Here is a 26,437-nt window from a genome sequence, read left to right as displayed (position 1 = left end):
GTGAGCACAAATTCAGCGATGATGTGAAAAGCGCCACGTGGACTAATGTAGGGATTTGAGCTGCAGCTACAAGAAAAGTGAAAAATAAACCCGTGGGAACTGGAGGAGACGGAGGTGTGCCGAGCTCCGCTGAGCTGCGTTCGGTTGCGTCGAGCGAGAAGCGACGCCGGAGCACAGGACCGTGCCGCTGCCACGTCGGGGTGTGAGCGGCCCGGGGGAATTCTGGGTACTCTGCTCACGACACGCACGTGCGGTCGGCTCGGTCAGCCCTTCCGAACTGACCCTCGACCGGCCGAGGAGGAGCGGGCCTCACCGAGCCAGATAGTAGCAGTAATAGTAATAAGTGCAAATGCCGGCTCTTAGCGACGTCCCTGTTTATCCAGCACCAAGAGACATTATGTTCTCAGTTGAGGAGCAGCGTCGCTATTTTTGGTGTGAACGTTTTGCTACCAGCTGAGGTCACATAACCAGCATGGTTCAAACCAGGATCTCAAAGAGGTCAGTGTGAAAGGGTCAAAATCTCTGGCAAAGCAATGGACCAATCAAGACCGTCCATCACCCGGGGTCAACTAATACACTCTACTCTCTGACACCGCCAATGACCCCCACCCCCAGCGGTCGCGAAACGTTCACACCGAGCGCGCTTCTATCAACGGAACATCGGACTCGGGCTGCCGAGCTACCAGTCTCCCATGGTCCAGGGGCGTGTCGTGTGCTGTCGTGACCGGGTCCACTTTGACCTCGGGCTCACAGTTTGACCCTTGCTGGGCTGAGGGCTGCACTGGGGCTTTAGGATCATGGTAGAAACAGGGTCTTACCAGGTTCAGCAGCAGACCGGGGCTCTGTCGGTCACATCAGACGCGGGGAGAGGAAAGAGGACAGAGAGGTGAGCACTTGGTCGAGAGACAGCGGACGGTCATTAACACAGGGGTCAAAGGTCATGCGTGGATGATCGTATTGCATGGTGTTCTCGCGGTCCGCAGGGGCGTCCCTCACTTTTCTGCAGGATGCGGAAATCGGGCGAGTCCTGGATCTGCTGTCCCTCGCGGAACCAGTGCACTTGGAGAGGTGGCGTCCCTCGAACCCGACACTCCAGCACCACCACCTGGCCTTCGTGGGCCCGTGCGTCCTGCAGCAGCTGCAGCCAGGGGGCGAAAGAGAGGCAGGGAGGCGTTCGAATCTCTCGGAAAGCGTTCATGTTCAGGTCGGCGAGGCGGCGCACAGCCACAGCTCAGTGATATGGGCCAGATGCAAACGCACCTTGGTAAAGACAGGGGGCGCTGTTCCTCCACCCAGCACCACCGAGGAAACTGGACTCTGGACCTGGATCAGAAAGAGGGGTGTCAAAGGTCACTGCTCACAAAGGGTGACTCTGTGAATGATGATGAGCTATGCGCTGTCCACCGCTGTCCACCGCTGTCCATCACCGCTCACTGCAGCAACCAACCAGGAGCACCAGCCCCCCTCAAACCAGGGTCCAGCAAGTGCGAGGAGCAGATCACAGTGAGCTTCTTCTCCAGAATGCTTTACCATCACAGGCTGTGAAACACCATCTGGCTCCTTTCTAGTTTACTCCGTTTACTCTGTTTTTACAGCTTTTTCACATTTAATTTGATCAGAGATTCACAGAGACACCCTGTGACACTCAGGGGACGTTTCTGAAGACCTCTGGAGAAAAGCTACCGAGGCCTCAGTCTGGACAGGGTCACACCGACACGCCAAGGCTCTGAACCTCAGTCAAGCTGCAGTCAGAACTACACTCCTCAAATCAAGTTGACCGAGAAAGTGTCAACCATGGTGACTCTAGCTACTAGTTGGCATCTTGTCAAAATGTCTCCAAGAGCAAAATATAAAATGAGTGAAGAGCTCAGAAATAACCAAGAAGAATGTCCAGGGAACTGCAGCCCAGCGGTCATGAGTCTACAGCAATGACACCGCTGTGTGTAAAGTGGAGGCACAAACCACAGCTCACTAATGCCTGAAAGCCTGTCAGCAGTTCATCAAAAGCAGCTAGATGTCCCTCAACACTTCTGTGGACTCATGAGTCAAAGTAGTTCCTGAACACCTTGGACAACATGAGCCCTGTTGGACCAAGCAAGAACCAAATACAGTACATCACAGTAAGAACCTTCCACCAGTGATTCAGTGTGGTGGTGGCAGTGTCATGCTGTGGGGAGGTTTGGCTGCCTAAACTTGGAGTGTGGAATCGCGAATTCCTCCTTGCATCAGAAAGGTTTAAAGAAGAAGGTCAGGCCATCGGTTCATGAGCTGAAGCTCAGCTGGGTCTTACGTCATCATAGTGATTCCAAACACAGAAGCAAGTCAACATCATGGTGAAAGCGCTGACCTCAGTCGCACTGAGATGTTGCACCAAGACCTAAAAAGTGTCTTGATGCTCAAAAACTTTGCAGATGTTCCTGAGCTAAAGCAGCTCTGCTTGGAGCAGTGAGACAAAACTCCTCCAAGGCATGTGAGACCTGGTCAACAGCTACAGGAAGTATTCAGTTACGGTCATTGCAGCCCCAGGTGAGCGAGCTAGTTACTGACGGTGAAGCTTACTGTTTGTGCAGCTACATGTGAGGAGACACTCGTCATAGCGTGGTGCGTGTGACAGTGTGTGTGGACAGTTTGCTGAGAGGGGAGGTGGTGCACTTCAGCCTGGTCATGTCCTCAGGGGAACAGACGCCACCTGCTGACCGTTACCCGGTGATGCAATGGCTGGGAAAGAGTCTGGATCAGAGAAGAACGGTGGGGCGACGTCTCGGGTCTCCTGGGGGATGCAGAGTGGATGGTCAGCGACATGGAGGTGGTTTTCTTCTGCCCCCTGAAAGGGATCAGCGGTGATTAACACACACACACACACACACAGAGGACGACTCATTAGCTCTTTCAGACGGAAGCACAGAGTGTGAGTTGTCACAGGGTGTCACTAAGTGAGGAAACAGGAAGGCGGTGGGAGGTGCTGGTCCCAGGCCACGTGTCCACGTGTGTCCTGTGCTGTCACAGGAGCGCGGTGAAGGCTCTCCTGCCTTCCTCATGTGTCTCGCTCGCTGTCTTCGTCGCTGCTCTGCATCGTACAGAGAGGCTCGTGGTGTGTACAGCTCATGGTCACTGATGGTCACTGATGGTCCCCCACGTTCTAAGGTGCTCAGAGAAGTTCTGAAGTAGCGTGACAAGTTTAGAGATATTCTGAGATGTTCTGAGATGTTCTGAGATGTCCGGAAATGTTTCGAGATGTTTGGAGACGGTTAGAGGAGAACTGTGAGACACACAGAGTAAAGAGTGAGCGCAGCGGCTCAGAGCTCAGGGTTCGGGGTCAGAGTTCAGGGGTTAAGCAAGGACACACTCACTGTGCCATGGCTCCTGGCTTGCTCTTGGACACCTGTCCTTCACCTTCTGAGTCAGAGGAGGACACCCCTGCAGGGAGGAGGAGAAGAGCAGGACGTTCCTGAGTGTAGGCGATGGATTAATATTAGTTTTAAATTTCCCGTAGTTAAAAACTAAATGCCTTTACACATTGTTCGGTATTTATTAACTGTATCCAAGACTTTTACAGGTCCTGAGCAGTGAACGAATCAACATCAGATCAATGTCTGTATTATTAAGCTTTTGTTGACTGTGGCGTAGGGGGTGCGGTGGCGCGGCGAGTTTGGCCAGGGCCTGCTCTCCGGGCGATCTGGGGTTCGAGTCCCGCTTGGGGTGCCCCGCGATGGACTGGCATCCCGTCCTGGGTGCGTCCCCTCCCCCTCCAGCCTTACGCCCCGTGTTGCCGGGTTAGGCTTGGGACAAGCGGCTTCAGCAAGCGTGTGTGTGTGTGTGTGTGTGTGTGAGAGAGACTGTGGTGTCCTGGTGACACCAGACATGTGAACAAATGCAGATACAGACACACTTCTGCTCTCAGCTCTCTTTGTGAGAGCAGCAATCAGGCTGCTGCCGGAAACACCTGAAAGGCGCTTTACAGCGGCATCCCGTCGGTGGGCGACGCCTTTCCCAGACGCACCTTCGATGTAGACCTCGGCGGACGTGTTGTCGGCACCCAGGCAGTTGGACGCCACGCAGGTGTAGCGGCCCGTGTCGTCCTCAAAGGCCTCGGCGATCACAAGTGCGTGTAGGTCTCTGTCCCGCGATATCTGGATGTCAGGACAATGGTGCAGTTCCCGCCCCTCGCAGAACCACCTGCAAACGATCCGCAGAGAGCGGAAAAGGAGCCCTCAAACACAGAACATCGGCCAATCGGGCGGGAGGGTGTCCGGCACATCGACCGATCAGGGAGACTTTGCAGAGTTTGGGGGTCTGCCTGCCGCAGGCCTCAGGGGGGCATTACGTGACCTCTGAGGATCCGGTGCTCATGGTTCATCGTCCCCGTGGGGAGTTATCAAGTTATCGGATCCTCAGCAAGCGTGTAGAGACGGGCAGAGCGGCCGACGGGAGAGAGCTGCGCGAAGCACGGGGGGGGTGGGGGTGCGACTGCGGTTCATCGCAGGTCAGGAAGTGGGTGGGTGGTTGGAGGAGGAGGAGGAGGAGGAGGAGGAGGGGGGACACTGGAGCACCTGTGTGAGGTGAGCAGCTAAGATGTGACTCACAGGTCTGGGAATTCACACTGGGGAAGTGCTCATGGTTTTCACACACACACACACACACACACACACACACACACACACACACACATTTTGCTCATGACTTGCTCTGTCTGTGCTGTTTGAAAGGATGGAGAGAAGAGACAAAGTGCAGCAGGAGGACAAGACCCCCCCAAGCGTGTGTGTCTATCTGTCTTTGTGTCTGTGATTCTACGGTCTTCCTGGAAACATTTCATCCACTGAGGCCAACTGCTCCCCGTCTGTAACTGTGCCCTCCTCACATGGGGGGGCCTGTGCAGAGTGTGTGTGTGTGGGAAGTGTGGGAGAGAGCCACCAGCCCTAGAATCCATCAGTGCAGTGGCCCCTGATCCTGAGATGCCATCAAACAGAGGAGCACAGAGCACAGCCTTCGCTATAATGTCACAAACACACACCACTACCCACTGACATCACCACTCAGCCCACTATGCCATCCCACTGCCCCGCCCACTGCTCCACCCACCGCCCCACCGACCGCCCCGCCCATCGTCCCACCCACCGCCTCGGTCACGGCCCCGCCCGCTGCTCCGCCCGCTGCTCCGCCCGCTGCTCCGCCCGCTGCCGCATCCATCTGCTCCACCCTGTTGTGTCTGTCAGTGCCAGAACAATCCGAGGGCAGACAGTGAGGGAGATACTCTGTATATATGTTACAGTTAATTAAATAGTTAATCATAACGATCAACACTTAAATAACTATATATAGCATACACTGTTGTTGACGCCATCGAGTCAAACGTGAGCCATAGTGACACCACCCGCGTGCTGTTCATGGCAAGGCAGGAACAGAAGGGGGCGCCAGTGCCGCCAGTGCCGCCAGTGCCGCCTTCCGTATGTTGGGGGAGACATACGGAGGGAGAAACACGGCACCGGCGCACCCTGAGTGGGCCCCGAACCCCGCACCCGCCGAACAGCGAGGTACCGGTCAAACCTGCTGCGCCACCACATCCCCGCATATAGTAATATATACACTACATTTATTGCATGCTTATTTTATACAGTACATACAGTATGTACATATACATACATACACAAACACACACACACATATATATATATACATACATACATGAGTTCGCACTGCAAATACACCAGCTGTTGAGAACATCAAAAGTCTCATTTGCATCCAAGCAACTTCACTAACTGAGTTTTTCTCACTTTCTTACTGTAACTCAAGCAGACTGACAGAAGGTCTGTTGCTATGGAAACCATGTGCATTTGTGGTGTTTATGAGAAGCTCAGAGCTCCAGTCCACGGGGGGTCCAGACCACAGCGATGGAGCACAGAACCAGAAGGAGAACCAGGCTGAGCTCTTTGTGGGATTCGGACTGTCAGAACCCATCAGTGCAGAGAAGAGCCAGAGTGGGACACACACAAACACAAACACACAAACCCTACATACATACACAAATAAATATAAATACACCGAAAGACATAAAGAGTCTCAAACACAGCCATAAACACACACGCTCACACAAATGTACAGAGGTCTTACAGACAGACCCCGTGCTGACTCACACACACACACACACACACACACACACACACACACACACACACACACACACACACACACCCCCCCACCTTTCTATTCCCTTGACAGTCGTGCTGCTGCCACAGCACTTGAAATTCTCAATAATAACACATGAGACACTGAGACAAATGTACTATATCATTATGGTCAGGTGTTAAACCTCCTGGACCCACTGCTGGTGTCCATGGAAATGTCCAGCAGGACCACTGTGTGTGTGTGTGCGTGCGTGCGCACGCATTTGTCCACAGTATACAGAGAGTACGTGAGCCCCCGGCTTCATCAGGCAAGACGCTGATCCGCTGAGGGACACAGCCCATGCCAAGGGACACATCAGCCTGTATCTCCTCTGGAGACCTCGAACCACAGACACCGTCCACACAGAACCAGGTGTGCCCGGGTGTGCCCAGGTGTGCCCAATACTGAAGTGTGTGTCCGAGACGGTGCGCTGTGTGTGAGTTCAGTGCCTCTGCGACAGTGGATACGCAGCACTTCCTCCTCCTTCAGAAGAAAAGGACAGGACAGGGCAGGACGGGCGGGTAGGGGACGTCAAGAGCCATTAAGCGCAGATGACGCTCGGCAGACAGGCAGCAGAGAGCTGCCTTGAGCACTGACCTGAAGGACAGTAGACATGGACACTAGAAACGATGAATATTAAACATGATGGATGTTACAAACAAGAAAGTTTGATACAATGGATATCAAACACAATGGACATTAACCGTCATGGATATTACATATGAAGGAGACTACAAACGCTGGACTTAAGACATTATGAATTTTACACACACAATGTATGAACAATAGCCAGCTGGATGGTGAAGATGGTGGAGAAGGTGGAGACAATGGAGATGGCGATGAAAGTGGAGACAGTGGAGATGATGGACATGGTGGACATGGTGAAGACGGCGGAAAAGGAGGAGACGGTAGAGAAGGTGGAGACAGTGGAGATGGTGCGGATGGGCTGAAGGAAGCAGACAAGTGACACAGAAAGGAAGAACCATGAGCACTTTTCGCGAACCTACAACAAACGGGGTCTACAAGGGGTCCCTGTTTCACACACACCAACAGGACCGTGGAGCATGAGCTCCTCACACACAGGGGTTCGAGTGTGTTGACCAGGAGGCTTTGTGACCTACTCTGACCACAACCTCAAATAGGGGAACGCGCTGGTGCTTTAACCGCCTTTGGCCTCTGCAGCGACTCCGTTCCTGCAGCATTATTTCAGTGCGTCCAAATCTTTCTCTCATTATGTTCTAAATTACAAACTCGGCTGCGCTGCACTTTTAAAATTAACTGGCCTCAAATCACCTCTTGTAAAAAGGAGACGAGCGGGACGCGCTCTGCAGGACTCCTGCCTCTTTTACGGGCCAATCAGAGGAGACCGTGTGCTGGACAAGCCAATCGGAGCCAACCGGTACGTGACATGAGCCAATCGGGGCCTGTCGCTCACCGGGCTCTGTGTCCAAGTGCTGCGGCTGACGATGGTGGTCAGGACCTGGAACTCGTCCCCTGCCAGGGACGTTGGATCCCCACTTCCTGTTAGAACTCCATGCGGCTGCATCCGCAGGGGCTGGTGGACACACCGCAGCAGCCCGACAACGTTCCAGTGTTCTGCAGTGTTCGGCAGTGTCCTTCAGTATTTCTCAACACCTTACAGTGTCCAACAGTATCCTACAGTGTTCCCCAGCGTTCATCAGTGTCCAAAAGTGTCCCACAGTGCCGTACAGTGTCCTACAGTCCTCCCCAATGTTCTACAGTGTTCATCAGTGTCCAAGTGTCCTACAGTGTTCCTCAACGTCATGAAGTGTTCTTCAATGTCCGACAGTCTCACAGTGTCCAACAGTGTCCTACAGTGTTCCTCAATGTCCTACAGTGTCCCAGAGTGTTCTAAGATATTTCACAGTGTTCTTAAAACTTCCCCAATGTCCTTCAGTGTTTTACACTGTTTCATTATGCCCTACACATTTCTACCGTGTTAAACATTCTGTGGCAAAGGAGTCCACTGGAGTCTCTACAGGTTCCCTGCTCTGGTCCAGCACGTGAGCACCACGAAGAACATGTCAGTGCAGGTCAAACTGTACCCCACGCAGTTCAACTGTCTCACACTCTTTATCATCACTTAACATGTGGCTGTGAGACTTTACACCAATAAGCACAATTCACCGTGCTGGGTGAGACACGCAGGACAAACACTGTAAAAAGAGAAACCCGGAGGACGGACGCAGTTCTGCGTATCTTTCACACGCAGCCCACGTAATCTTGTGAAATCCTGCGCAGAAACAACACACCCAGGTGTGCAGCCTCACACAATGAGCTCGGGTTCCACTCAGTGTGTCCTGCGAGCTCGCGTGTGCAGCCACCGTGGGAACACACAGGTACACACTGTCACGGGTGCAAACACCAACACACACACACACACACACAGAGGCTAACCCCTTGACGCAGTCCAGCAGCCGTGCAGCAATGACTGTTTGTTCTGCTGTTGATCAGACTGCTGCCTGGTGCCCTTTGTCCCCTGACCAGTGTCCCCTGGGAAGGACAGCACCAGTCAACAGTGGGAGCGAAAGCGTCTCCGTCGCACGGTCTGAGCCGGTGTCGCGAGGGCTGTGACAGCATACCGCACCGTGCACACAGAGCCCCACACTCGATGCCCCTACGCGGCGTGACGCGCAAACAACGGAGCCCGGTGGCACCCGGTGCAGAAATGCGGACGTGGACACTTCTGCACCCGGAGCCCCTCTGCAACTCGCGGAGCCGGCGACCCCACACACACTCACGAGCGAAGCCGTCGCACCAAGTGCACGGAGAGCCGCGTGCCACCCGGCGCGCCGGCCGCCACCCGGCGCGGTACCTACCTGAGGTCCGACCCGAGGGCTGCCCGGCGCCACGCTGACGAGCTGCCTGCCAGGCCGCGGTTAAAACGGTGGAGCCAGTGGCATTTCACGCTGGCGGGACACATGGAAGGGGGAGGGACATCGGGGAAGGGGGAGGGACATCGGGGAAGACGGAGAGGACAGAGAGCTGCCCTCTAGGCTGTCAGCGGAAACAAGGCTCCATACCTCCATAGCCCCTTGGCCTGTGTGTGTGTGGTGTGTGTGTGTGTGTGTGTGTGTGTGTGTCTGGCCTCACAGCTGTGACTAACCAGCGGGTGCAATAATAATATGTGTAATGATGCAGGCTGTATTTCAGCACAAGCTGCACACACACACACACACACACACACACACACACGAACACACACACACGCAGACATGGACACGCACAGAAAGACACACACACTAGCCCCTTCAGGGGCCATCAATCTTCAAGAGTCCACATCCGCCTGCCTTCTGCATAACTGAGAACAGCTGTCCACTGGAGCTCGTGGTCGTGTTCCGGACTCTTCTGCGAGTAGCGGGGAGACAGGCGGGAGGCACAGGAGGGACAGAGTGCTGTCACCCTGAGGGGGCAGCGGGGCAGCAAGTGACAGCGCCACCACGTTTCAGCGAGGACAAGGGTGGGGGTAAAAGTGCGGTACTCAGAACCGGCCCACGGCCGGACCGCTGGGAAAAATCAGAGACACTCATGAGCACTGAATGCAGCTGGACACACACACATGCACACACACGCACACACACACACACACATATGCAGGATTGGACTCCAGAAACTCCGCACCATAAATCCTCAGTAAATACAAGTCCCCCCCACTTCCTCTGCAGGATTACAAACGCTGTTTTGTGACATTTACTGCCTCATCAGAGCCCAGTGCGTGCGCACACACACACACACACACACACACACGTGTGAGTGAGTGAGTGCCCCCCATTAGACAGTTGCTCAGTTAATTCTCTTTAATTGGGGACATGCAGGAGGGTGACGACAGAACGACTGCCGGTTGCTATGGACGACGTGACAATGTTGACAAAATCTGATGCTGCACAAGTGTATCGGAGCACAACACACACACACACACACACACACACACACACACCCCCCCCCCCCCCACATGTGACACATTCAGAGATGGTTTGTGACTGAGACACTGACCGGCCAACCGTCCGTGATGACATCATCAGCAGCGTGTCTGGAAGCGGAGGGAACGCTCTGTTGCTCACACGAGGTCACGGGTTCAAAGGCTGGCTGAAGGCAGGTCGGTACCAGGTGTGCGGCATCGCTACCGTTTACACCTGTCACTAAAGTACCGGAACCCGGGACACCGAATGCCTTCGTGCTACTTGCCCTAGAGATGTGCCGGGGTTCTAGACGTGATACGAACGAGGAAGACGGCAGGTGTACGAGGGTGCGAGAACAGGTGTGCAGCGTGAGCCCCGAGGAGGTTTACACCTACACACACACACACGCACAGCGCTGGGCGCAGCTTCCTGTAGAGGAGGGGCCACTAGCGGTCACATGACAGTCACTCCTGTGGGCGTAGACATTTCGTCAGCGGCGTGTGACGCGACGCCACCTGCTCGCCGCCCCAGCAATGCGGCGTAGCCACAGGGGGAAGGGGGGGGGGGGCACCAGCACACGGCGTGCCTGCGCTTGCAGAGAAGGATGAGCAGGGTGCGGCCCCCGGGCCCTGGGTGCAAGCGTGTCCATTGGCGCACGCTCAGCAAGAGCAGGCGGGTTCAACGGCGCACCCTGGAGGCGTCCCTTCATGCTTTACCCCCCGCTGTACGCTGCCGTACCGGGTGCTGTACCAGGAGCCATACCGGTCTTGGCAGTCGCTTCGTGCCTCCTGGCAGTATGCATTGGGTGTGTAGCTTGGGTCCTTTACCACATCAAGAGCCCCACCCACACCTCTGCTCCCACCCTGGACCACAATAGCCAATTAGCTGCTGATTGCGGGCGCTGGCGAGACGCGTGGTTTTGCACTCGAACCCTTTGAGGAGCCCTGTTGCAGGACTAATTGCATGGGGGCAGAGAGAGGTGCTCCGTAAACACTGGATGCCGGCGGCTCAACGGCTGTGACGGACACTCCCGGCCCCGCCTCTCACGGCCTCCTCGACCCCGAGGCCCAGGGACCGTGACGGTGACGCACGAAGCGTCGGCATGGTAACCGGCCTATCGGTGCGAGTCGGCGTAGAGCGGGGTCTCGGGTCGTTTCAGGATGGAGACAAAGCAGGTGGGTGGAGATGGAGAACACCTGTCCTTTGAAGAGAAGATGTGTGTTCAGGGCACGTTCGCACACCGGGGTCGTGAAGGCGCCAAGGTGTGAGAAACGCTGCTGCACACACTTCCTGTCGGGCTGGAGAGCTTCTCCTACCGGTGGTTTACTGCACCTTCATTCACTATATGCTTCGTCGACACACCCGCAAACTGCGACCACCTAGCGGGGGGGGGCGGGGTTTAAAGAAAGAAAGAAAGTGTGTCTCCACTAGGGGGCATCACCTGTAAATACCCCTGGGGTGGAAGAGCTGCTGGGAGGAAGCAGGACCAGAGCAGCAGGAGGTGTATGCAGGGAGTGCCAGCCTGTGTGCGCGTGCGCGTGCGATGTCTTGCGCCCCCCTGGGCGACGAAGCTGGCAGGTGTCCAGGTGTGGCACAGAGCCCCCCGCAACGACGCGGCTAAATAAAGCGACCGTTCGGTTGTAAACTTTGCGGCGGGCAGCTCGTCCCCCTGCCAAAGGACCCGGACAGCGGCGTGGGGGGCGCAAATCTCCCACAAACAAAACATCATCACCGCCATCGTCGTCACCATCTCCACGTTCCCCTCGCTACCTTTACCTGACCACCGGTCGCGGGTTTCCCGTTACCCGACACTCGAGCCGGATGGGACTTCCTTCGGACACCTCCTGGCTCTTCAGTTTCTGCGTGAAACGGGGCGGAGCCTCCGGCTCGGTTCCGGCGCCGCTCGTCTCCTGAAGGGCCGGGGCGGTTCGCGCTGCGGGGACCCTGGGAGACAGGTATCCGCTGTCCGGAGACGACGAGTCCTCGTCGGCCTGCTGTCCCGCTCGCGCCGAACCTCTGAAGATGGAGGAGAGCTCCTCGATGAAGGTGGCGGCGCGGCTGCAGAACTCGCTCGTGGAACCGCGGTCGCTGAGCTCCGGCGGCTCGTGGAGGAGGCGCGGTCGCTCCTGCTTGTACAGCGGGACGGACGGCCTCGGGGACGCAAACCTCTCCCCCGATGGGCTGCGAGGGCCGGGGGCATCGCCGGGCGCTTCCGGCCGGGGGGCGGGGTCTTCGCCCGGGGGGGGCGCGGGGGGCTCGGCCTCTGGGCTCGGCGCCTCTTCGTCCCCCGCGGAGGAAAAGGCCTCCCACGCCAGGTCCAGGCTGCGATCCATCTCCTCCTGGCTGAGGAAAGTCGAGAGCTCGGGGAAGGCGTCCTCGTCCTCGGGGCCGTCCTCACCCGTCTCCGCCGGCGAGTCCAGGTAGAGCTCGGCAGCGACCCCATCCGCGCCGCGCTCCTTTGGCGCCAGGGGGACACGGAGCGTTTGGTCACAGCTCCCGTCCTGCATTCTGGCACAAAGGGAGACAACATGGACAACACACATTAACAGCGTGTACACACACTTACTACACCTGCACAGGATATTCAGACCCCTTGACATCTGAACACTCAGCGTGTGTTTCAGTGTGATTTCTTCACAGGTGTGTTGTGTAAGAAGCTCCAGCGGAAAAGCTATCAATGAGTATAGAGGAAAACGCAGAAACAATTTATCCATCCGGGGCCCGACGGCGTTCGTCCGAGGCGTGCGGGCGGTTCCGCAGCGTACGGGCCGAGACCCGGTCGGGTCGTGGTCGAACCTGCAGCCTTCGGAGCTGAAGGTTGCACGCGCTTGACCCTAAGTTGCTCCAAGAACATTATCCAGCAGGATAAATGGGTTGTACATTGTAACGTAACTAAACATGGTAAGTTACTCTGAAACACGGTGTCGGATAAATGTACAAAGAGCAAAATAAACACGTTGACAGTGATGTGGAAAACACCCCCGGAGGGACACATCGCATTTCGAAGGTTACTGGTTCACCTCTAACCCTTCGTGTGGATTGGACCGGAAGCGCGCAGCTCTCTCTATTACCTACGCGGTCCGTAAAAAGTGAGACGTCCCTCCATTTATTTATGGGTTACATTCTGAAAACGTCAATAGCTGTAATAAATAAAAATACTTGTTAACACATTCATTTCTCTTAAGTTTGGGCAACTTTAAAATTAGAACGCACTTAAAATGACCGAAAACAGAACTTAGTCGTTTCCACAAACCCCGTTCAGCGTCTCTGGTCACCGATCACTGACACTCAGGAGGTGTAAACACTGTGGAAGGGAGTTGAAGGGAGGCGCTTCCACACACTGATTTTTACTGCCCTTCACCGGCCTTTACTACCCTTTATCGCTCTTTACTGCCCTTTATCGCTCTTTACTGTCCTTTATCGCTCTTTACTGTCCTTTACTCCCCTTTACCACTCATTACTGCCCCTTACTCCTCTTTACCGCCCTTTAGCGCTCTTTATTCTACTTTACTGGCCTTTCCCGTGCGGTCCTTACCGCCTTCTACTCCCCTTTACCACTCTTTACTGCCCCTTACTCCTCTTTGCCGCTCTTTATTCCCCTTTACCACCCTGTACTGCCCTTTACTGTTCTTTACTGTTCTTTACTGCCACCTCATGGTTGTGGAAATGCAGGAGTCTTTCGCTACTCAAAAGACAGAAATTATAGTCATCGGACTGTGAAGAAGAAACAGTTAAAATAAATTAAGTGGAAATATTTCATATCTTCGAAAATGTATAACTGAAATGTTCATAATGCAAGGATCCAGTGTGTACACATTCACACACACACACACACACACACACACACACACACACACAGAGCAGTGGAAAACCTGGGGCTGTTTAACAGCAGAGACAACCGGACGGCTTCAGACACCACGCAGAGCGTGAGTGGAGCGCGAAGAGGTACCACAGGTACCGGTGTGATGAACGTCGGTTCACGTGGTGAAAGAAACACACTAACTGTACTTATGAATCACACGTCCGCATCTAAATGTAACGAGCACACGGTATTTCCTACGAGATGCACGTCAATGCGGAGAAGGGCGTCTGATAAATGAGTACAAGTACATGTAAGAGGACAGTTCAGGAGGAAGGGGACACAGTGCATCCCTCTGTCATCTCCATCAGTCACCAGGTTAACAACCATCGCCTGGATCAGCTCAGCCACGTTCTCCACACACACTTCACACACGTGGAAGGACACACGGCAGCAAACAATATGCATACACGTGCTATAGAAAACACACACCGATTAACGACACATTTGGAGGTGTCACAAAACACACACACACACGCTGAGAGCACATGCAAAGTATAGAGATACACACCTGGTTGAGGACAGACGCACACATGCATGTACAGCTGGACCTGTGTGAAGGAACTGAGCAGGACCACCAGGTCGGGCTGCTAGGGTGTCTCAAAGTCTACACGTGTGTGAGAAGTGCGTGCGTCTGTGTGTGTTGCACTGGAGCATGGTGCCCAGCTGCTGTTATTTTTATTCCCACTGCTGTGCTCCCGAGCCTTTGTGCTCCCTGCACCCCGCACACCCTGAATTATTGATATGGAAACGCTGGCAGCAGTGTGTGTGTGTGTGTGTGTGTGTGTGTCCTGCTGCCTCATGGACACTTGACAGACGTGCCCATTCCAGGTCCACAGCCTACAGAGAGGCCGCCGCACTGCTGCTGTCCCTGACCTGGGGCTCGAACCCATAACTCCTGCCACTCACCAGTCCTGTTCATAGCCAATCACCACTGTCACAGAGTCATAAAGTACCGTGAAGACAGAGTGAGTGTGAGTGTGTGTGTGTGTGTGTGGAGTGAGTCAGTGAGTGCTCCTGCTGAACTGTCCTCTGCGCCATCTTTATTCATCAGTACCAGAGTGATCTACAATAAGGTGGCTAATGAAGTAATTGTTAAAAAATGTGCCTAGAGGGTCAAGTGGGCAGAGCGTGTGCCTCCCGTGTTCCTCCCATGTGCCTGCCGCGTGCGTCCCGTGTGCCTACCTTCCAGCGTGTGAGTGCGCTCCTTGTCCCACAGCTCCGTTTTGCGCCGAGTAACAACGAACGCCCTTCGGTCACCGGACTTCGAGCGCCACTGTCCAACTGGCCACGCAGGGCCAGGAAGGGCGGGGAGGGGCTCTCCATCCGACCCATCAGCCCCTTCGCCTCACAGTGCTATACAAGGGCGCGCTATATTTGACCCGCGTGCTCATGTTACAGCCTGGTGCCTGAGGCCGGAATGTAGATAGGAGACCCGGGGATGAGGGGGACCACCGGGGTCTGGGGGTGGGGGCGGAGTCACCTACACCGGGGGCTGCCAGCGGAGGGGGTCCAGTGGTGCTCGACTCAGGGGCGCTGGGCACCGCATCCTGGCACCGCCTGATGGTGGGCAGTGAGGAGCTCTGAGCCACTGACCCATGAGGCCATCTGCTGGAGCCAGACCAAAGGGTGGAGCCAAAGCAATGCCACACCCCCAATGTACTAACGCCTACCAGGCCTCAATGGTGGATGCAACTGTGTTCCAACAAGGCGGGGGGCGTGTAGGACCTGGGAATTTCTCTTCCTGTACATAACACAGCACTTCCTGTGAGCGGAATGGTCATCCCGGCAGGTCTTAGCGCTTCTGTTGCTGCCGAGGGTTCGGGTTTGTGGTAAATAGCTTGTGCAGGAACTCCCCCCAAACCATGGACAAATTTCCCAGAAGTTCACTGGTGTAGGTGAGGCTCACCATGCCGCTCCACTTGACCTGTTCATCAAGTTTACTCTGAGCCAGCGCAGGGTTACCGCAAGCTGACCTGCTAACTGCCCCTGGGGTTGTTCACTAAAGCAGTCCATGTCCAGCACAGGGTCTTTTCCAAGCCCGGGATCCGAACGCACGCCTATCTGGTCTCATTCTTCGCCACAGTGCCACCTCGCTGTGATCCCAGGCCAGTCCCCACAGGTGAAGAGCACCAGATGGGGGATGGGTGACTGCATGCCTGGCTTAGCAGCGAGTGACAGCGGAGTGACGAGTGAGTGACAGGTGAGCGCAGGAGCCGGGCCCTTGCTGCTGCTCCTGGCCCAGGAGGACAGCGTCTATTTTGGGGCCGCGACGCCATTCGGGAACTATTCCTGTTCAGCGGTGCACTGATTACACTGAGTGTTGGCGATGGGTCATGGGGGGGAGGCATACAGAGAGAGCAGTTATTTCTGAAGAGTGCCAACAGCAGGAGCCTAACCCTAACCTAAACTCTAACCTAACCCTATCCTAACGTAGCCTTAACTTAACTCTTGATCCCATTATCAGGTAAAGTAAGTAAGTCAGTCTCTCTCTACCACTGGTCCACAACACACCAGAGCCAATACAGACAGCATTTAATTAAACACCAGCACACAGGAAATCAATACTCTTGGTTTGAGCACCTTTTTCTATCTATCTATCTATCTATCTATCTATCTATGATTTGCACTTCAGGTCAGCCTTCTCACCTCACTTTACATCCCCAGGCTCTCCCTGAACACAGCCCCAAACACAGACACCCCATCATTTTCCCCAGAAGAACCCCCAGTGGTTGCCCACTTACATTTCACATTTTTACCCACAATGCAGCTGTTTACAATACTGTAAGTGGACTCCCCCTCGAACACGAGTAACGCGGGACATTACAATACTTTAAATTCTACAATACTTTAAAATCTTTATTTCTCACATTCCACTGAGGAAGTATATGGCCTTCAGGGAAAAAAAACTCGACCTCGCACAGCAAACATGGGACAACACCTGTTTCCATCTCATTTTTTCGACCTGAGTTCAAAATTTGGCAACGGGGCCACAGGCTGCCCGAAAACAAAGAACCCGCTACAGTATGTCGTCTACTCTATGCATTATACAATAATGGAACCAGTTTGTAACCTACAGACAAAAAGCGAGATTAACATTTCGTCAACAGTCCTGAAACGAACGCATGTTGTTTCTGAGGGAAAACTACGCCGAAAGTACGCTGTGTAAAAACAGAGAGAGCGAGAGCGAGAGAAGCGAACAACGTCCTCCCTCCGTTCGGTTTGTCCATTACGGCTACCTGTGCTGTAGTTTTCAACGGCTTCCCTAGGCGGCGGCTTCTCACTGTTTTGTCTCCGGAAGTTTGCAGTTCGCATTGCTGATTGGCTGTTCGGCGTCGGCTCTAGTTATGTCATTGGCTGTGGCAGGTGGGTTTTGATTGGTTACTTCCCGGAAGTGTCTGTGCAACAGCGCCGTGCGCGAATCCGTGTCGTGGAGGAACTGGACTTCGGCGGAACGTATCGGTTTGCTGATTTCTGCGCGGATCCAGTTTATAGGTTGGCATTTTGAAAGGAATGAGACACTAGGTATTGTAACAAGACGCTGTTCCGTCACGTGTGTAAAATGAGGCGCCCTCAGAGTGTGTGGTAAAACCAGTACGCCGAGATCCATCGTCTCTGGTCTGGAGCGCGTCGTGCCTGTTGTGTTCTGATGATGAGTTGCAGTTGGTGGACGAATTTACTTTTTAATTCATGATCGCAGCTCTCTTGTCTTGTTAGGCTGTTTCAGCCCGAAATGAGTTCGCACATTTCACAGCTCAAGTTCAAACCCTGGCTTATTTATTAACAGCAGCAGGACGGGACACTCCTCGACCTCGGCACTCGAACCCACAACCTCCCGGTCGGTTACAGCCCGCCCAGTCAGTCAGGATGCCGGCCTTTCACCAGGTGGGCGAGAAGCAGCTGCCCAACGCGGTTCTCTTCATGGCCTGGTCTCCCAAGAGGGACCTCATAGCGCTGGCCAACAAGGCCGGGGAGGTGAGAGCTTCCCGAGACGACCGGCACCCGGCGTGACGAGCCGCTTCGATTTATTCCTGCCGGCCCTCCGCTCCGTCTGCTGCGCGTGGCTCACGAGGTCTCCGTCCCCAGCTGCTGCTGCACCGACTGGCGAACTTCCAGCGCGTGTGGAGCTTGGCGCCCAACGAGAACACGGGGAAGGAGGTCACGGCTCTCGCCTGGAGGCCCGACGGAAAGAGTAAGCCGCGCGGCGTGGTCACCTGGCGGGCGGCTCGCCTGGCGTAAGGCTCCGAAAGCCACGCGTCCGCTGGGATGCAGAGCCCCGCTGGCGCTGAGGCGACTCCTGTCCCCTGTCTCCCCCCCGTCCAGTCTTGTCCTTCAGCCTGGCCGACACGCGGAAGGTGGTTCTCTGCGACGCTGAGAAGGCGGAGATCCTGCACCTCTTCCCTGTGGAGAATGCAGTGAGCTGCATGCAGTGGATGGATGTGCTGGAAGAGAGCAGGTCAGTCGGGAGGAGGTCTCATGGGGCGAGAGCACCGTGCACGAGCCGCCGTGCGCAGCCCGTGTCTCTATCCCCGTGTGCCTGACCTGACGTGCATCGTCTTTCTGGCAGCCTCCTGACATCTTTCTACAACGCGGAAGACGAGTCCAGCCTGTTCCTGCCAAAGCTGCCCACGCTTCCGAAGAGGTAAAGGGAAGAGACGCTAATACAAACTGTGACGGTTCCGTCCTACGAAGGACGTGTCCTGCTCTCCCCCGTCAGCCGCCGCAGGGAAATTCTGCTCCTTCTGCAGCTCTTCTGGCATCTTTCACACACACACAGCATTTTGCTTGTGTTTCCTTGACATCCACAGCTACAGCACCACCTCGAAGATATTCAGGTACGTCCGTGCGGGACAGCGGAGGGTTAAACGCCCAGAGTCTGGTGAGTTGGGCTGCGCTTTCTGCTCCGTGTTCCGTGCTCACGCTCTGTCTCAACTTGCCGTTTGTCCGTCAGCGAGGACAAGTCTGACGAGGTCATGAACCTGCTGGGCGAAGCACGGTGAGTCCTCCCGGAACGCCTCGCGGAGACCCCGTGACGCTTAAGGTCATGGCTGCTGGATTGTGGGTAACTGAGACCACCTTCTGCTGGCCACAGGCTCAACATCCTGGTGCTGGGGGGGCACTCTGGCTTCATGGAGCTGTATGCATATGGGATGTACAGGATTGCCACGGTTACTGGGGTAAGACCTTCGAAAGGCCCTCTGTGCGGTGGGCCGTCGCCGTCCTACCTGACAGCCTGTGTTCTCCCCTTGCACCTAGGTCCCCGGCACCTGCCGCAGCCTCTGCCTCTCCAGTGACCTCAGGTCTCTATCTGTTGTCACGGAGGTCCGGTCCGCTGATGAGGAGCCTGAGATCAACTACATCCAGGTATGAAGTCCACCACCTGGAGCAGGTCAACGCTGTGCTTCCACCTGCAGCTCAGACATCATATGCAGTTGGCGTAGCAACCAAGTGTCTCTAGCCTACCTCCAGTGCCTGGTACCATATGTCTCTCTCTCTCTCTCTCTCTCACAGCTGGACACGGCTTTGCTTTCGGACTGTCTCCCCGAAGTCACCAGGATGGCGCGAAAGTTCACCCACATTTCCACGCTGCTACAGGTGAGCGCCTGCCTGTGCTCCCGGTAGCCATGGAGACGGAGAGCTCTTCAGGCCCTGACGTTGTCCGTGTGCGCGGCACTCTTTCCCTGCAGTACCTGCGGCTCTCGCTCACCTGCATGTGTGAGGCCTGGGAGGACATCCTGATGCAGATGGACCTGCGGCTCACCAAGTTCGTCCAGGTTAGCGGAGACATCGTCCTGCGAGGCGGGGTGGAGTTTGCACTTTGAGACAGGTTTGCTGTGTGTGTGTGTGTGTGTGTGTGTGAGAGCTCCTGTGGATCAGTGTGTGTAACTGTGACTTGTTGGCTTGTGCAGGAGAAGAACACGAGCACCCAGGTGCAGGATGAGTTTCTGGAGCTGCTCCTCTGGGGGAAGTCCAGGTGACTGGGGGGCTTTTGGGGGTCACTGTTTGTTTTATATTAGGGAACAAGCGGCACACTGCGCTGAACTCGCTAGCTGTTTCCGCATTTATAAGACCTGCCACGTTCAATCTCACTAACGCATCGTGTTTGTGTGCTTCTTTTTATGACCCCTTTTCCCCCGTCGTTTGTCGTGCTGAGTGTAACTGCTCGATAAATGTGTATGCGTTTAACTTTTAATAACAATTTGTTTAACGCTGGGGAAACCCCTATATGCAGCTACTTGTGTGATGTACACTTATGTGACAAATTTACTGTACTCTAGCATCACATGTCTGTATCCATATCTTCTGTTGCTGGAATGAACTCATGTTCTCTGAGATGTATGTCACTTAAGAGGAAAACATCTGATAAGTAACATGTACATTTATTAATGTCGCTAATTCTATTTTTTGTCTAGGTTTGTAAATTTCTTAAGAGATTTGTATGTCTTTATTTTAAGGGTCTTTGAAGGTGCTGTATGAAATAACTTATTAGGCTTATTGGACCGTCAGTACTAATGGTCTTTTGGACCTTTCTAGGTTTTAGCATCAGTGTGTTTTACGCGTCTCTGTGTTTGTGCATTTCCTCCAGCCCGGAGCTTCAGGCTCTGCTGATGACCCAGCTGACGGTGAAGGTGAGACCTTGAGGAAACCTTCCTGTGGTTTCTCTCGCTCTTTTTGTGTTTTCCTCTCTCAGGATGAAGATCGAGGTGCAGCAACGAAGACTAAAGCGTTTGGAGGAGATGAGGTTCAGAGAGACTGTGAGCAGCTGTGTTCACCAAGTAAAGACTTTTGACCAGGAGCAGATTGGCTGTTTGAGTTGAAAGTGGATCAAGGTGCCTGGTGTCTTGCATGTCCCTGCTTTGAGACGCCCAGACCTCAAATGCTGCAGCTGCCCAGGTCAAGGTCCAGTAGGAGCCATTTGGTGCTGATCCACTGAAGCAGTGTGTTTGCTCTCCTAGGGCCTCAAGAAGCTTGGTCAGTCCATCGAGTCATCCTACTCGAGCATCCAGAAGCTGGTCATCAGTCATCTGCAGAGGTAAGCGATCCCTACCCGTGTGGTCATGGGGTTACATTTCTAACCGAGCTCTTCCTACTTCAAATCCTGGGAGAAGAGCTCTCACTGTTGGATTTTACCATGTTTCACAGTTACCTCCTATTTTATTACTTGTTCCTGCTCTATACTGGAACCCTCAGATTTTGAAATCAGGACTTGGCTCCTGGCTCCTTGCTGGCTCCTCAACTTACAAGCACAATCACACGTCTGTTCACAGCTCCAAATACACTTTTTCCACTGTTCAAAATTGATAAAGGATTAATACTGCAAATGCCTCTCCCTTTATGTACATTAGGTTTTGTAAAACCCTCTAGTAAAACCCTCAGCGCCAGGCCGAGACGAGGCTCGGCAGGATCATGCCAGGTTGCTCCGGGTGACACCAGTTGACGGTCCCACAACTCGGCTCGAGCCCCGAATAACCTTCAGATGACCATGACAGGCTGAGCGCTCTCTCAGCGGCTGTGTATACAAGGTTCTGTGATTCTCTCTCCAGTCCTTTTTGTGTCGCCCTCCCTCCTTTCCTGCAGTGGGTCCGAAGCCCTGTTGTACCACCTCAGCGAGGTGAAGGGGATGTCTCTCTGGAAGCAGAAGTTTGAGCCCCTTGGACTGGATGCCGCCGCCATTGAAGGTGCCAAACTTTGAGTTCTACTGAAACTCATCGCTGCCACCATGCAGTCCACTGAGCTGCAGGTTTAAGTGGCTAGTGCTGTTTACTGCGGTACACGGATTTACTGTAGTAACTCATGAGCTCAGTTTCCTGTTGGGCTGTGGTCAGTGACTCTGGGTTCCCTACATTTCAGATGCCATCACAGCAGTGGGGTCCTTCACATTGAAGGCCAGCGAGCTGCTCCAGTGAGTCCACCGGGTGCCAGCTGCCTCCTCCGCTAGTTGTTTGCTCTGTTGGTCTTCGTAGCTCAGCTCTGCTGTGGTTCATGTTTGCCATCATCTGCTGCTCTTTTTGCTGCAGGGTCATAGACAAGAGTATGAAGAACTTTAAGGCGTTCTTCCGGTGGCTCTACGTAGGTAGGAGTGGCTTCCCTGAGGGACATGGGTCTTTGCTTGTCTGCTAGCTTCTCACACCGGGGCCATCATGACAACTGATGAGCTGCGTTTCCCACAGCGATGCTGCGCATGTCTGAGGACCATGTCCCTCCAGAGCTCAACAAGGTGAGAGTTTCAGGTGACAGTAGTGTTCTACAGCTAAACACCCAGCTCTGCTAGTGGCTCAGTGTTCTCAAGCTCTGAAGTGATGGGTTCCAGTGTGAAGTGTCCTCATTGTATTCAGCGTCTCCGTGTCTCGTTTCAGATGACCCAGAAAGACATTGCGTTTGTTGCAGACTTCCTGGCAGAGCATTTCAGTGAGGTGAGACTAGGGGAACTCTTCCTGAACAAGAGTGATGCCTGGTAGATGAGATGAGCCATGTGACCTTTCCTGTCCTCTTCTCTCCTCAGAATGAAGAGCTCTTTGACCGAAAAGGGAAGTACTTCAATGTGGAGCGAGTGGGTCAGGTGAGATGGATAGCCTGCTGTCGCATTGACCGGTTCCGCTGCTGCGCCAGGCTGGTTGAGGTTCTTTGCTTGCTTTCTCGCGGAGATGCAGTCCAAGGTCCGCACAGTCGGCCTGTTGCTAGTTTTTGCTTCAACCGCTGTGTTTGGAGACAAACGAGATGATCCCTCCAGAGACTGAGCTGGACACTCGTGCTGTAGCTACAGGTTCAGCTTTTAAGAGACGGCGTGCACTCACTTCGGTGTTGTCATGTCTGTTGTTCTTGTGTGTCATGCGTGTGATGGAGTACTTGCCACGTCAGGTTCCTTGTACTTTGCTACTAAAGTGAGACTCTATCTTAAGAGTGTAGAAGAGCGCCTGAGACTTTATGCTGGACGTGTGTCTCAGTGCAGATGTCCAAGGTGGTGTGGTTTTGTTAGAGAGAACTCCCTTTGGGGTCTTTGAGTTCATCCTTAGCTCTTGTTTTTCCTTCCTTTTGCTTCCTCTCTGACATCTTCCCTGTCCCACCATTCAGTACCTGAAGGATGAAGATGAGGACCTGGTGTCCCCACCCAACACCAAGGGGAACCAGTGGCTTAACTTCTTGCAGGAGAGCACCCATCTGAAAGGTGAAGATGCTCCTGAGTTGAGTAGTGGCTGTTGTTGCTGGTACACTGATGTCACTGGACTGTTACATATCAGGCACTTTGTGCATCACAGCTCTTCATTATTTAGAGCTCCATGAGTGGGGTCCTCTAGGGCCTCTTTTGTAGACCAGGGTTTAGGACACATGGCTGTAGACATGAATGTTTTAGTGATGGAAACAATAGTGTGAGATGTTTTGCTGAGGTTGATGAAGGGATGAGTGGACTGAGTCTTTTCTCTGTATAGAGTCCCCTCTGCTGTTCCCCTCGTTCCCCCAGAAGTCCTTGCACTACGTGAAGAGGATGATGGAGGGAGCTATAGAGTTATGTCTTCAGAACCCTGCAGTGAGTGACTACATTAGTGTATATGTGCGTGTATACACACACATGCGCGCACACACACACTTTTGGATTTAAAAAAAAAAAAAAATCAGTTTTTATTAAATTTGTTGCAGCATGAATGTCACTAGTTACCTACCTTCAATGAAGCCAAAAGTGTGTGTTGACCTGGTTCTGCTCTTAAAGAAATCGTGTGTTTGTGTGGTTCTGCTTCCAGGAAGTTATTGGCAGGTCTGTGAAGCAGGCTTTCCGTGCAGCACTCTTCTACACCACACACAAGTAAGCAGCAGCTGTATTTGTGTGTGTGTGTGTTTGTGTGTGTGTGTGTGTGACACACACAGTGTTGCTGGTTGTGTTTTCCATCTTGCTTAAAAACACGACTGGCTAATCTACATTTATTCATTTAGCAGATGCTTTTGTCCAAAGCGACGTACATCTCAGCAAAAGTAGTTTATGCATTACATTAAGAGAAAGAGACATAACTGCAGACGTGACTCAAGTAAACCTAGTTTGTTCCCTACCACTTGCTGTACCGAGGTTCATCATTCAAGTAGGTGCATAAAACACAGAATAGACAAATCCTGATACCCTCCTACCAAAAAAAAAAAAGAATCTGCGGGGGAGCCCCACTGATCCAGCATGTTTTCGCAGGGCAGAGAACACACCTGGACTCTTTGAGCTGCCGTCACTGTGAGTATGGTGTGTGTGTGTGGGGGGGGGACTGATTTGTGGAAAGGTGCATAGGGGAGAGCCACAGTGCTGTGGATGCAGTCAACACTCAGTGACAAGCATCCCAACCCCCAGGTGGAATGACAAGAAGGGCTCCATGCACTACATGGTGTTTGTCATGCCGCAGGTGTCTCCCTGCCTTCTCTACCTCATGAGGAGGCACACGGACCCACACAGGTATATGCCGGCCATCCTTCTGCCCCCACTGAGCAGCACCGTGCCTCTCTCTCACATTCAGCTGTGTGGCAGGCTGTTAGACTGAACTGTGTGTGTGTGTATGTGTGTGTGTGTGTGCCCACTCCTAGGCCTGTCCCCAATGGCCTCCTGGCGATCGACTTGAGCTCCCTCCTGCACGACAGCATCAGTTCCTCCTCTGAAGATCTGTAAGTCCCCACCCCCAGCCCGACACTTAGGTCTGCCCTCTACTCATAGCAAAGGCTTACCAGGTAACCAGGACTAGACATGGTGTGGGAAATTGGTCAGCAGGGGTGCAGGAATTGGGCATCTGCCCGACTGGCCACAGTTTGAAGGCTCAGAGTGGCATTGCTATTGTACCTGTGAGCATTAAAAGCTTTGAAAAAGTTATGATTAGTGTCTGCATTAAGCCACACCTCAGCTGAACAGCTTGAGTGACCAACAGTCTGCTTTTGTTCACCCCTGCTCCAGTAGGTACAGTTGCCTGGATGCACGCATCTATGATGATGAGACGTTGACCGTTGTGCTGCAACAGGTGGATGAAGAGGAGGGCAATGGGCGTGTTTTAGCCCAACTGCCTCTGGGCTCTGCCCTCAGTTGCGAGGAGCCATTCACGTGGGACCCTACCCAGAGGTGTGTGTGTCCAGCAGGCCTCGTGGTTTCCCACTCCTGTCGCCTCCTGATGGACTTCATGGTGTTGTCTACAGGCTGGAGCAGCAGGCTAGCAGTGTCCCGGCCCAGGTGGTGCTTCTGGAGAACCAGTGGAGATTGCTGGAAAACATGAAGGCTCAATATGTGGCTGTGAACGGCGTCCGCAGGGTGGCATGTGTGGTAAGGACTCTTACCCTAACTGGACTGTGGGGGGGATCTCAGGTACCTGTACTTGACAGCCTGTGGAGCTCACTCACCCCTCGTCCTTGAGCCGCCTTTCATCTCATGTTGTAAATGGTCCAGTGCGGAATTTTTGAAGATGCAAACCTATTCCAGCTTATTTACATATATTTACGTCTGTATTTTCTTCACGGTTTCCTGAAATGTTGGCATACATGACCTGTGTTTACCTTCGCAGCCAACAGATGGCAGTAAAAAGCACCTAAACGGTACAGCAATGTGTGGGATGCCTCAGTTCAACTCCCTTCCACACTGTCCGTGATCAGTATCTGAGCAATATTCATCTTTATGGGATCAATCCATCCACCGTAACACTGAACAGGAGTTTGTGACATAACTCATTTGTATTTTGTTGTAGTTTTAATGTGGCTCAAAGCTAGTAAGAAAAAGTATATATCTTACAGCAATTTTGAGATTTTTAATGAATAATTTTAAATACATTGTGATGAGAAGCCACTGTACCGACATTGTCACAGTGCTGAAACTGGCCCGCCGCAGGAAGGGGGACACCTTCTGCTAACTTGCCTGTCGTTACAGCTGAGCTCCAACCTGCGGCATGTGCGTGTCTTCGAGATGGACGTGGAGGATGAGGAGGACGACGAAAGGCTCGAGTCTCCCGAGGCCAGTGCTGAGCAGGAACAGCTGGATGAGTCGCTGGCCAGCCAAGGGGATGAGGGCCTGGAGGCAGAGGTCGCTGCAGGAGAGGCCCTGGAACTTCCAGAGGAGCAGGAACCCACTGTGAATGCACTGTGAGCCAGCATGTAGTGCCATCCAGTCAAAGTAGACAGAGCTCTCATCTCTCTTCATCAAATGACTGCTTTGACGTATGCTATGGTCTTCATTCGGGGGCGGAGCTTCCAACACGGGTGCCTGTGGATCAGAGCTATTGTTCATTGTCTTCACACATCTTTCACAGGTGACCTTTCAGCTTGGGCTTTCACAGTAAGACTCTGTTGTCATCCTCCACTCCCAGCTGTTGTCTTATCCCTAGAAAAATAAACTTTTTGCTGTCTGCATCTGAGGGTTTTGCATGGTACTGGGTGAAGGACTCTGTCCGTACGAACACAGGTATGTGAAATGTGAAAACGGCTCCTTCAGCGTACCGCACACCTTCACTCATTTTGCTATGGGAAGCAACTTAGGGGTGCACGGACCTACGGG

The 26,437-nt window shown here is 53.7% G+C and overlaps 2 protein-coding genes across 6 annotated transcripts in view; one reads left to right on the top strand and one right to left on the bottom strand.

The window, feature by feature from the left end:
- The window catches only part of palld (palladin, cytoskeletal associated protein), a 33,774-nt gene extending 18,568 nt beyond the window's left edge, over nt 1–15,206 (bottom strand). The window contains exons 1-8 of one of the 4 annotated variants that reach the window (XM_029255144.1): nt 15,127–15,206; nt 11,859–12,590; nt 4,001–4,176; nt 3,351–3,417; nt 2,704–2,824; nt 1,261–1,323; nt 997–1,138; nt 819–842 (exon numbers count right to left, since the gene is read on the bottom strand). In XM_029255144.1, the coding sequence (XP_029110977.1) occupies nt 819–842; nt 997–1,138; nt 1,261–1,323; nt 2,704–2,824; nt 3,351–3,417; nt 4,001–4,176; nt 11,859–12,589 (1,324 nt within the window). In that variant the 5' untranslated portion in view covers nt 12,590; nt 15,127–15,206. Of the gene's footprint in view, nt 1–818; nt 843–996; nt 1,139–1,260; nt 1,324–2,703; nt 2,825–3,350; nt 3,418–4,000; nt 4,177–9,002; nt 9,140–10,176; nt 10,585–11,858; nt 12,591–14,452; nt 14,564–15,126 lie in introns of those variants that run through there. The other 3 variants (XM_029255145.1, XM_029255147.1, XM_029255146.1) reach the window with 3 other exon arrangements.
- Nucleotides 15,207–17,336: 2,130 nt separating this feature from the next.
- Nucleotides 17,337–26,398, top strand: anapc4 (anaphase promoting complex subunit 4). Of its 2 annotated transcripts, none has more exons than XM_018733184.2 (29): nt 17,337–17,466; nt 17,729–17,916; nt 18,028–18,133; nt 18,265–18,397; nt 18,509–18,583; nt 18,750–18,776; nt 18,893–18,937; nt 19,034–19,118; nt 19,198–19,305; nt 19,453–19,536; nt 19,629–19,715; nt 19,851–19,915; nt 20,528–20,570; nt 20,898–20,974; nt 21,520–21,620; nt 21,793–21,844; nt 21,960–22,015; nt 22,113–22,159; nt 22,299–22,355; nt 22,445–22,501; nt 23,014–23,107; nt 23,370–23,467; nt 23,679–23,740; nt 24,113–24,151; nt 24,266–24,367; nt 24,496–24,573; nt 24,857–25,018; nt 25,093–25,216; nt 25,814–26,398. In XM_018733184.2, exons 2-29 carry the CDS (start codon nt 17,809–17,811, stop codon nt 26,027–26,029), a joined length of 2,388 nt encoding a protein of 795 aa, XP_018588700.2. In that variant the 5' UTR covers nt 17,337–17,466; nt 17,729–17,808; the 3' UTR covers nt 26,030–26,398. The 2 variants fall into 2 exon arrangements, with proteins under 2 accessions (XP_018588700.2, XP_018588699.2); XM_018733183.2 differs by having other exon boundaries at nt 17,337–17,436; nt 25,814–26,397.
- Nucleotides 26,399–26,437: the final 39 nt, after the last annotated feature.

The sequence above is a fragment of the Scleropages formosus genome, chromosome 9 (genome assembly GCF_900964775.1).
Source record: "Scleropages formosus chromosome 9, fSclFor1.1, whole genome shotgun sequence".
NCBI classification, from domain to species: Eukaryota; Metazoa; Chordata; class Actinopteri; order Osteoglossiformes; family Osteoglossidae; genus Scleropages; species Scleropages formosus.
This window is presented reverse-complemented; position numbering and strand designations above follow the sequence as displayed.